An 11,914-nucleotide genomic window follows, 5' to 3' on the forward strand; every position below is an offset into this window, starting at 1 on the left:
CGTCCAAAGATGAGAGATATGTAAATAATTTTTCGTTATTAATAGCAAAGAAAGATTAAAAAAACCTAGAACTTTGTTCGTATAGCAATGTTGACCCGTCATAAGTTAAATATAGAATTGTTGTCCACCGCTCTTAAAAATGTTTACCTGTTCCTTAACAAACCCTAACAAATTTTCAATGCTGTTCTAACATGTATAAATACAGATTCAATTCACAATGAAATCAAACCCGAAAACACAAATCACTTTTGATTTGATCGATTAAATTACAGCTAGAGCTTTTAGCGATGGCTTTTTATAAGAAAAGTGATTGTGGGTTAATATTAGGGTTTTGTATTATGGCAGTTCTTATTGTGGGCAACGAGGCCCTCCATGAAGGTTACAAAAGATGCAGAAATTATTGTCATGAGGAATTGAAAGCAAGTCCTTACGATTGCTCCATCTTTTGTTTCTTTAAATGTGCTCCTTCAATGGGTGGCACTGGCTGCTTCCGTTCTAGTAAGTTGTTTTTGTCTTTTTGTTTCTTTATTCTGAATTGGTTGTTCTCCATCGTTATGAGCCCACTCACCCTTAGGGTTAGACTTGATGTGGGATTTTCTTCAAATTTGAACCATAGTTCAGATTGAATAAACAGAGTTTGAGTAAATGATTGAATTTGTTTCATTAATTAGTCAAGTTATAAGATATTTAAATTCAAGTCAAATTAAATTGAATTTAAAGTTAAATTATTTTTGATCTTGGGTTTGAGTTTTAGTTTGTCAAGTTTAAACTAAGTCTTATCCATGCTTGATCCTAATCATATCCAACCCTCCTCACTTTTGATTTATTCTGAAAAAAAGGTTTGATTTTGTTGCAGTGGGACAACAAGAGCAAGTTCTAGAAATTCCACGGCAGTTTTTGGTGAAGGCTCCAGCACCGGAACCAACATCACTTGAGCAACGGACTCCTAAAATGAATCCCAAATCCGATTCCAATTTCAATTCCGATTCAGGTTCCAATTCACTTCCAAGTCAAAGTGCAATTTCAGTTCCGTCTTCCATTGAGGAGAAGGCTTAAACTAACGTGTAACGCTTGGTACATGAATACAAGTTTTTGTCAAGAGAAGAAAGTGTTTGCAGAATCATAGAGAGGGGAAGGCGATGATTTGTTTTCATTATATATTTCAATCAAATATTGTCTTATCATTGTTCCATATTCTCCCGTTGCTCGAATAATACGCATCACATATATTTCTTTTGACAAGAATTCTTCGATTTTGTCTAGAATATAACTTTCAATTATGATTAACATTTATGTAATTATAATTTAGGTGGCCTAATCAAAATGTTAACGTAATTTCAAAATTAAATCGATGGTTAAACCAATAATTGAACAACTTTGACCCCTCTTAGGTTTGACACTGCTTCAATATCACTGATGTCAAAATAAAGGTTTATCAGTGGTGCATATTTGTTAGTATCACTAAATTATATCTTAGGTTTGTGAATTGAGCTTGTTGAATTAAGTCTGACTTGCTCAAAACTTCGGCGAATTGTTGTGGAGTTGAAGCAGTGAAAAAAAGCTAAGAAAAATACAAATTATTCAAACAAACAGTCATACCCCATTATTTGTCCTTACATATGTCGTTTTATAAAATCCGAATAGTTTTTGTCTATACCTGAATTAATAAATTAAAATACAAAATTTTTGGTCCAATTCACCCAAGACTTGAATTTGTTTCGATAAAAAGAAAATTTTTTAAGACCAAACGCTGGGTCTTGGGCTTGTGCGACCCCATTGAGAGACCTGCATGTTGTGGAAATTGACTGTGTGTGTGGACAAGGAGTGTACAAATCATCTCCATTTTGATTGATTTGTATTTTTTGAATTCTATGCATATATTCTCTAAGGAATTGCGTGTAGAAGTTGCCTTGTTCTAATTTTAAGGTTTTTTTTTTTTTTACGTAAAATAATTTTAAAGTAATTTGATGAATAATGACGTGTTTGGTTTCTTTCTTTCTCGTCTCCATCATCTATCGCAATCAAGGGGGTGGAGCCGGTCCACGTGAATTATGCACCCAAAGTCGAAGCTATTCACGTGAAAAAGAAGAATCAAAATTCAGAGTTTGAATTTGACATGTGACAGAATTAAGGTGAACAGCACAATATTCCATTATTTGTAACAGTGACAACGACAATTTCCTACAGGAATTGTGATTTGTGCCCATTTAAAAGGCTGAGTCTGATATATTGTTGGTCGGTTTAAACATAATCTCTTGTTTGAGCTCATCCTCTTTTCTTGGATCACTCCAATGTCTCGGCTTCACCATTAACAAAACTTTGTCTAATGGTTGTTCTCATCCTAGAAAATGACTTCATTGTCGTTATTGTGAGGGCCCCGATGTTCTTAAAGATTAAGGCAATGTCGAGCATTGATTGGCAGTAGTGATATGTGGTTTTTAGGGTTGTTCAGTAGATTGAAAAGACAGTAGACTGAGTTTGTCAGTGCAGTGTGAATCATTTATCACTTTTAAATCCTCGTAAATAGAGTAATGGTAATATATTATTATATAATTATTTATTTAAAATTATTTAATTATATAAAAATATATTATTATTATTATTATTTAATTTAATATTTATTATAAATACATATAATTTTATTTATATTATATGAAGTCATGATAAATGATAGATTTCTTTTCAAAACAACCTAAATGAGTAAAGTAATAATAATAATAATAAAAACGTTTCTTGGCAACCAGCTCCGAAACGCATCCTCCTTACTCCCTCACGCTGACTATAAATCAAGCTCAAGCTTCACTTAAGAATCCACAGATAAATTTATCTATTTCTACTTTTTCTCCTTTGATTTCTCTTCCATTGCATATATGCACTTTATACATATGAAATTCTCAATGAAGAATCCATTTATCGATCTCAGCTCTATCTCTTTTACTGAAACTGCTAACAAGCATTGCGGAGGAGGAGGAGGTAAAAGAGATCGTGCCAGGAAAAAAATTGTTCTAAAGATACAGAAGAAGCAGGTATGAGTTAATTATATTTCTTTAATGTCAGATGAGTTTCTGAATAGGTCGAAATTAAAGCTAATTTTTGCAAAAAAATTATTACAGATTTCACTGTTTTTATAGATATTAAGTGCCAAACAGCTCTAACTATATGAACAGTCCAATCTGACGAGAAAATTAGGGTTTTCCAAGAATGTTTTGATTTGCATAATTCATAAAGAAGCTTCCTATTTTCTTGTTTTCTTCTAGTTCAATTATTGGTATATCCAAGGTTTTTTTGGGTAATTTTTTCTATTAACAGGTTTAACATTTCTTTTTCTTTCTCTTTTTCTTCCAGTTTCTTATGTTAATGTGGAAAGTGTCATATGGACTTTATCCTCGCATTCAATCGACTGTGTCAACTGTGTTATACATACATACATAAATATGTATGTATGTAAGTAAGTAATAGTGAAACGTACAAATTATATACTTCTTCTCACTCTATCTTTTTCTCTTTTTTCTCCTCTCTTACAACAGGCAAGGGATGCCGAAAGTTACCCATGAAAATTTGTTTGGAATATTCATTTGAGCAAGATATAATGCGTAGCTTGTGTGTTTGAAGGACCATGGGGTTAAATGGTTTGAGAACCTCGGCCTCGGACCTTCATTGCAATAATTTTTTAAGGTTCAAGAGATTAAGTAATCAAGTGACTTTAATCTTGAACCTTCTTTGAATCAATTTTTTGAGGATTTGGGGGTTAAAGGGTTACATAACCTCGACCTCGAACTTGTATTAAATTTATTTTTTAAAAGTTTCAAGGATAAATATTCAAGTAATTTCAACCTCAGTTCATCACTGCGATCATATTTTAAGGATTAGGAGATTAATCGATCTTGAATTTCAATCATGATTTTTTGTTGAGCCCATTTTTGAAGGATGAAAGGGTTAAAGGGTTAGACAACTTCAATTTTGGACTTTTATAGAACTTAGATTCTTGACCTTAAACCTTCATTGAACTCGTAAAATTGTTCCTTAATGTTTCACAATAAATGTAAACCACCTTAGAACCTTAATAATTTTATGTCTTTCGTGTACTCCTCAATCATGTGATTGAGATTTTGAATTGTTAATGAATAGTAAATTCATTTTTGCTTAGATGCCGGTTTGTTGCTATGGGTAGTGAAGGTGTGGTTGATGTTATTTTGTATGTGCCTTTATCTTTGTTATTTATTACTTCATAAATGTGACTTTTCTATATAACGCCGAATACGAGTAATTACAACTGTATAGATTAATTATGCCACAATTATATGTAATAGATAAAATTTTAACTGTTATTGATACTCGTACTTTATCATTTCTTTAATTTGTCTTTAACAAATTATGCCAAAATAATATTTTTCTAAATATTCAAGTTAGTTTAAATTACTTTCGTGTTAACTTTAATACCACCCAATTTAGTTTCAAATTATATAGGGTTGATCCGAAACAAATTTTATGTTTAAAAATTCAATCTTAATTCGATTTTTTTTTATGTTGTGTCATGTGAAATTAACAAATGTGTTAAAAATTGCTCACATAACTTTTGAGGACAATGAATCAACATTAATTAGGATAACATTTAATTTTATTAATCATAAAGTTAAATTGACTCTTTAATTCATGAAATTTTGGTAATGAATCTTTGTGTACAAAATAATTTTGTATTTAATATCTATTTAAGGATAACAAAAGAAACAAAGTAAAATGCATGTGGTACTTCAAAATAAGAAAATCAAATACAAGTGGATTCAAAATTCAGTGGGAACTTGAGCCCCTGCTTGCCCTAGTGGCTGTGTCATATCCTGCTCTTTTTAATGGATGGTCGCTTGGCTTATTGACTGACCATTCAGCCTTTTGTCATAAAATAGAAGATAAGATGATTGGTATATTTGTGGATCGATCTTTCTTTGGCTCTTTGCCTATTTGTATCTTTGATAAGACACAATATTCTCTGCAGTCCTAGAATGTATGTATAGTTCATGTCATCTTCAATAATTTAGAGGTCAACATCAACTTCGACTTGATATGTATCGGGTGTGTATAGTTCTTTCTTTTATTATTTGAGTTATTTAATTGGTTTGTCGATGAAAAATTACAATAATATTTTATTATTAATAATTTGAATAATTCTCACTTTCAATTTAGATATTAAATAATTATTAAAATAATATTAATTTTGTTACGATATTACCCAACAACTACAACTTATTAATACTAGAGTTTTCATAATAGCTCTGGTACAGGTGGATGTTAAACCATCGACTGTTATATGTCCATTTTATACATTGATAGGTTCAAGAGCCACTCATTCCCAGATATACAAATGCCTCATCTTTGAAAAATATATTTAGGTTGCAAGGTTTGTACAAAGAATTATGCAATACAAATGACTAAACAATGCTACAAGATTGAAATATGACACACACAAAAGGAGGATCAATAGAAGACAAAACACACAACAAATCAGCAACTCCACACCCAAGACTCCCTCAAACAGGATTTATGAATTCAGAAATTTAGAAGAGCATGAACAGACTCCTATGGTAGTTCCACATCGTCATCCTCAGCTTCTTAAAAATTCCTTTACTATTATTATAATTTTTTTTTTAAATCTGAATGACTATCACAGGCAGTTTATAGTACCTCCAAATGACATGAGTTTTCTCCCCTTCACAAGTTCTCTATGAAATTCAATAGACAATGATACACAAAAATTCATAATAACCCAATCCATACCAGCATCTCCAAAAATCTTGAACCATAGATTTAAGGCCAAAGGACTATTTCCCACCCAAGGTATGCTGCAATCTCAAGTTTTCACCCTTTAATTATGGAAATACCAAACACTTACCCATGACCAGTTAAATTTAACAAAACCCTGGGTGGGAACTTGATATTACAGCATACCTTGGGTGAGAAATAGTCCTTTGGCCTAGATTTAAAAGCCAGAGGGCAATGAAGAAACAAATGACTATTTCGCATGTTTCCACTCATAAGACACAACCTGGAGATAGATAAATCCTTGGCACCAAGATTGAATGATATCAAATATATGAATCTTTCCATGGCTTAACAATTAAGACAAAACCTGAAGTCTCCTGAATCAATAAATTTCAAAAGCATAAAGTCAATTCAAACAAATTACAAAAACTGGTGGACAAACACATAAAAACTGTTTACAGCACACATAGCTAAGACTGAATATAATTTGCTACTTCCCACACAGACAACGCTTAAAGCAACGAAGATTAAATGCAATCGTTTAAAAGAAACGCAGAAGCACAATGTGAAAGGAATAACAAGCAATGAATCGAGTCGTACAGTTAAAATCACATTTGGCGTAAAACTGAGAGCAGAAAGAAAACGCAGCGTTTAGATCAAGTGACCTTGGGCTCTTCATCGATGGCGGAGATGAGATCAGAGAGGAGATCGAAGCAGAGAAGTGGATCGAGGATTGTTGCGATGAGGAGGCGAATAAAGACTCTAGCTGCGCCAAAAGTACGCCTAATCGCGAGAGAGGCACGTTGTCTCTCACGTAGTTCCTCGCCATCCGCGGACTAACGAACTCCAGTTCCATAGTGTTTTAAGAAGCCTCTAGTGAAGTGGAGCTTCCTTTTTTTTTAGGTGGAAAAGAAGCAAGCTAGTAAAGCTGGGCTGAACTCGCTTCGAATTCGAGATTGGATATTTTAACCAAACGTGATTGATCGGGTTAGATGGGTGATCCGAGCAAAGACTCAATCAGATATCCATTTTATGGCAAACGAGTCATTGGAGATTGAGGTATAGTGACTCGTGAGTCGATTCAATTATTGCTAAACGGAATTAAAACTCTAATTTTTTTTATGTAAATGTGTATATTAACAAAAATTAATGAGACAATTAGCCAAGAGTTAAAGTATAATCTAAATTCAATATAAAACAACAAAGTTACAAATCGACAAAATTTGTACAAACGAAAATATATTACTTATTTATTTTTAAAGGTGTATTAAAGTTTCAACCAAGATACAATTAAAAAGAAAACTAAGAATAATCTATATATCTTAGATTTTATACGAAATCAAGAACATAGGCTTATAAAAAAAACATATATTCATAGAATTTACCAAACTATAAACAAGAAACCAAACAAATGGCAAAAGTTTTGGAACTCATGTTTGTTCTTGTTAATCTAGAGATTTTGTAAACTCACAATTTATATTATTCAACCTCTAAAAATTTAAAAACCCTTTACTCTAGCATGAAAATAAGAGTATATAATTGATAAATATATAAATTATGATATTTAACATAATTTTTTAAATCTAACTCAAGTATAATATTATTAAACCTCTAAAAGTTTAAAAGTCTTTTATTTTGATATGGAGATGAGAATACATAATTAAAAAAAATAAAAATTATAATATTTAATATAATTTTTCAAATTAAACTCGAATTAAATGATTTCTATCTTGAGGATAAATATATAAATTTCAAGTTTGTTTAACTCGAGCTAAAGAATAAATAGTTTATGTTAGCTTAATTGCAGTCCAATTAAGATATTTGAATTTATTACTCATTAAACAATATTTTAATAATGCAAATAAAATATTATTTTATAAGTTAATAATATATATATGATACATTAAATATTATTTTTATTTTTATTTTTTAGTCAGAATTACAGTATTTTTTATATATTGTTTATCGATTTATGAACGCTTTGAGATGAGACATCATTTCTTGTAATCGGACCTGAGAGAACTGAGAATTATGTAGAATTTGAAATGCATGTCCGACCCCTTTGTACATCACCGTTTCTACCTTCTTGCCGTCTCCGATCAAGGCGTTGCAGAACGCCAGATTCCTGTCCTTAAGTATATCCATTTCTGATACGCACACCATCACCGCCGGAAGCCTCAGTTCCTGCAACCTCGCCGTGCATTTGCCAAAGGATTGCACCATGGATGGTCTCTATTAGCCCCTAAAGGCAGCGACAACCGCCAATATGTATCGGAAGCCGATAGAGTCAGCGCAGAATTAGCGAGTTGAGCTTTTCCGACGCAGTCCTCGCCTCTCCTCCGAAGAAAGGTTGGATCAGTATAATACCCCTGAGACACAATGGCTTAATCTTGTTGCTATCAAATGCGCCGCCAGAATTTAACCTCGTAGCCACATTATAAGCAATATTGGCACCAGCGCTATCACCAGCTAGGAACAAGCTGGAGAAATTGCACTGGTTTATCCACCACTTGTGCTCACCGGACACGTTTAAAGACTGCCGTTTAACCCACATGAGAGTGTTGACGCCGTCGTCATACGCGGCGGGGAGACGGTTTTCAGGGGCGAGGCGGTAGTTTACGGACAGAATCACACAGCCTGCTTTGGAAGCAAGATTGGCTAGGAACTCATGGTAGCAACTCCAAGAGGCTGAGCCAATGCAAAATCCACCGCCGTGGAAGTAAACAAGTAAAGGCAGCTCGCCTGCTGGGCAGCTCGGAACATAAATCCGCCCCCATAAGTTCGAGTGCTTATTGATGAAAACGTCTTTTGCCGCCACTCGAGCAACTAATGCGGCGGTGCAGGGGACGTTTGGGATGGCTAGAGGCCTCTCAATATGACCATCTTTGTAGACTCTTATGAGTCCTTCGATTTCTTCGATAACTCCATGGTTGTTCTTGCCTACTTGAAGCTGGTTAAGCCTGGGATCAAAGAAAACTGCAGCCATTTTTTCACTTCTTATTCAACAATGGAATTGGAATGACTGAGATGTATGGTTATAATGATGTTTAAATGTCTCCTTATATAGAAGAATTACAAGAGTCAAAAGGGCTATTGACTTGGAAAAAGATAAATTAAGTTGATTATGTGAAGTATTGATGAAGAATATAAAGAGAAAAGGAAAGGCAATTAAGAAATATTTTTGCTTTATATCTTCATTGAATTTTCTGCTGGATTCGATGCATGCAATCTTAGTTTGAAATTCAATTAAATTGGATTAGATGAAATGGTTAATAACTTTCTGTTATATATATTCTAGATATTTATCGACCCAATTCAATTTTCCCTATGAATATAATCAATTCTAGATATTTTATTGTATTATATTAATGCATATATTGAAGAACATTAAATTAAAAATTAAAGTTTATATGAATACTTGACTGTGTTATGTTTTTTGAATTTGTAGAGTTACCTCAATTATTTGGTGACTGGTTTATCCTAACCTTTTTTAATGATGACATTAAACCTTAGGCTTGAGTAATTAGACATAGTAATCAAACTTACAATTATAATACAAATGTGTTAAATACTCGCATATAAACTTTTTCTCTAGAAGTTTTTCTACTTTTGATAACTCTTAAAATCGAAACATACAATATTACTATCAATCCAAATCATATAATTTATTAAGTGTAGTGGACAATTATGGTATAATCTCGTAGAACCCATCCAAATATCTCATTAAACAATATATTTATCGATTTTATTAAATTAAAAAATAATTAAAATTAGATTAAATTCTCTACAAATTCGGAGGAAAATAGATCCTTATAAAAAATGAAGCTTTTTTTTTTCTACCCTTCAACAAACATTTTGTCAGCCTTTTTTTTTTTTTTTCATTTTCTATTTTTCTGGCCATTTTTTGAGTTGAACCACATCTCATTTCTCAGTTCTTTCATGCCTTATCACTTCGTTGATAAAAGTATTTCTGGCTCGAACTGGAATATGAATAAAATTATCATCATTTAAAATATATATATATATATATATATATATATATTTATATATTTTTTTTTTTGTCACAAGAAGGCTTCTGTATAAAAATGTCTGTTTCACCCAAGTGAAGCAAACATGGGGTGATTTTTTTAATAATAACAGCAGCACTTATTCTATTTTGAATCTTGAAAGTTACAGTCTTCAAGCTTACCATGTCACCATGCTGAATTTTGACTAATTCTTAGCGTGCATTGGCCTAAAATTAACAAAAATGCCAGTCTTTACCATTACAACCATAGCAATTCATATTTTACAGAAGCAGAATGCTCTTTTGTAGGCCTAAAAGATGAGAGACTTTTGATAGTGCTTGAAGAATGATCTTGCTTGCTTTAAAAGTACCCAGGAGGAAGATCTTTAAGGATTTCATATGAAATATCCTGACAGAATACTTAAACGTTTGGTGAAAGTTCCAATCCATGGAAGTTGAGCCACCAGAATATATGAATCTCAAACAATGTGATCTTATGAAAACTTATAGGGGGAGCTGCTAAATGATGGGTTATATCCCTTTTTTTCTATAATAGACGAATCTTTACTTTGGGATTAGTTCTATAATCATTATATTAAATAAGTCAAAAATTTGACTTTAATAAATTTATTTTATTTGTATACCCTATTTTTTACCACTTAAATTATCTTTAGGGCATCATATTCATTTACTTAACCTTCTTCAGGTGAAAGTATAGATTCCTTTCATTCATCGTAATCAAATTCCGTCAAAAATAAGTATTTCAAGCCCATGGATCGATATCTTAATGGTGCTGCAATCTTTATTCTTCAAAAATATTCCCTTCTTTTTTCTCTTCTTTTTTGACCCATGACCGCCTCCTCCATGTGTGTTAGTTAGATAAGAGTGTGGGCTGGAATAAAGTTTGTGTATCAAGAGCCCTTAACTAGATACCTGAGTTGCTTCTGGATACAAAAAGGACTAAGGATGTCAACCATTCTTGGCCCCATGGCTAGATCTTCTTTGGACCCCAATCATATTTTCCTTTTTGTATATTTTTTTAAGAATTGGTGACATTGATCACAAAGCTGCCAAACTTTATGTAGTCCATTTGATCTGTCAAATTGACAGGTTTTTTCATCCTGCTGGTCATTTCTGCCATAACGTCTTACTTGTGTATTCATCTACAAGCTAACATTGATCAAATAAAATTGGTACACTATGGCTCCCTGTAGAAATCAAATTCAAGACGTTGCTCTATGTTCATTACTTGCCATTATTCATCCCTTTCCCAGGTTATTGATTATAGCTGAAGACAGTCGACCAGCTAAATGCAGTTCAATGTAAATCAACCCACTTGTTACACGGGCTGCATCAAATATAAGTGAGAAGGATATAATTAAGCAAACAAATTGCAGGATATTAAGACTAAAACGAGAGCAAGATTGCACAATGTCACAAAAGCTGAAAACACATGGAAAAAAAAAACTAATTTATCAATGTTCTCTTCACACAGATCTAATAAAAATCAGATAAAAATGCCAGACCATTCACAGGATTGTCAAAGCAATCAAATAACCCAGTCGTCCAAGCAATCATGTTCGCATTTGCAACATATACAATACCTGTTTGCTGGACAGGCACATATTGGTGCAGGCTGCAGATTTGATTGAACACTGATAGTTAGTTATTTGGAATCGGATGCATTGGTTATTGACTTGGCCGATGAGTCATGGAAGGCAAATTCATAAACTGGTTCGGTCCAGGCTGTGTGTGTGAATCAGATATCTCTGTGGGATCTGATTAGGGAACTGCATAGATTGCATAGAGCCAAGTGAAACTGTTTGTGGGTTTAGAGGTGGGAATTGCACCGGTTACTAATTAGGCACTTCAGGCTTGTTTCACAAACTGTGTTGTAGATATATCTGATCATTTGGCATCTGAGAGTGAAATTGTTGTTCAATATTCTGAGGATCAGAAGAAATGACAGGGGGCTCTGAAGCAGCTTCAGGAGGTGCCATTTTCTCGTGGATACTGACCACAAAGGTCAACCATTTCAGGAATTTTTGACGATCTATGATAAAGTTGGTCATTTAATGCTCAAAACAAAGCCGGCATTGCCATCCATGTCAAGAATGCTGAGGTATTCCCACAGAAATCCCACATCTTAAAAGG

The 11,914-nt window shown here is 33.0% G+C and overlaps 2 protein-coding genes and 1 long non-coding RNA gene across 3 annotated transcripts; 2 read left to right on the forward strand and 1 right to left on the reverse strand.

The window, feature by feature from the left end:
• The first annotated feature begins 206 nt into the window (after positions 1–206).
• LOC123224685 lies at positions 207–1,192 on the forward strand. The gene is made up of 2 exons (XM_044648373.1): positions 207–498; positions 857–1,192. The coding sequence occupies exons 1-2, from the start codon at positions 288–290 to the stop codon at positions 1,054–1,056; spliced, it is 411 nt and encodes a 136-aa protein (XP_044504308.1). The 5' UTR covers positions 207–287; the 3' UTR covers positions 1,057–1,192.
• A 1,508-nt stretch (positions 1,193–2,700) lies between these two features.
• Positions 2,701–4,146, forward strand: LOC123225285. The gene is made up of 2 exons (XR_006504119.1): positions 2,701–3,026; positions 3,346–4,146. It is a non-coding gene; the product is annotated as an uncharacterized LOC123225285 (long non-coding RNA).
• A 3,570-nt stretch (positions 4,147–7,716) lies between these two features.
• Positions 7,717–8,740, reverse strand: LOC123224923 (probable carboxylesterase 17). The gene is given in 3 exon segments (XM_044648702.1): positions 7,717–7,964; positions 7,967–8,065; positions 8,068–8,740. Coding segments are annotated over 3 exon segments (1,020 nt in total).
• Positions 8,741–11,914: the final 3,174 nt, after the last annotated feature.

This window comes from Mangifera indica, chromosome 9 (assembly GCF_011075055.1).
Source record: "Mangifera indica cultivar Alphonso chromosome 9, CATAS_Mindica_2.1, whole genome shotgun sequence".
Classification (NCBI taxonomy): Eukaryota; Viridiplantae; Streptophyta; class Magnoliopsida; order Sapindales; family Anacardiaceae; genus Mangifera; species Mangifera indica.

Excerpts from the sequence above, each read along its gene's own strand:
- LOC123224685 (XM_044648373.1), top strand. The coding sequence starts at position 288 with ATGGCTTTTTATAAGAAAAGTGATTGTGGGTTAATATTAGGGTTTTGT. Across the intron at positions 499-856 it reads CACTGGCTGCTTCCGTTCTA|TGGGACAACAAGAGCAAGTT; the intron begins GTAAGTTGTTTT and ends ATTTTGTTGCAG.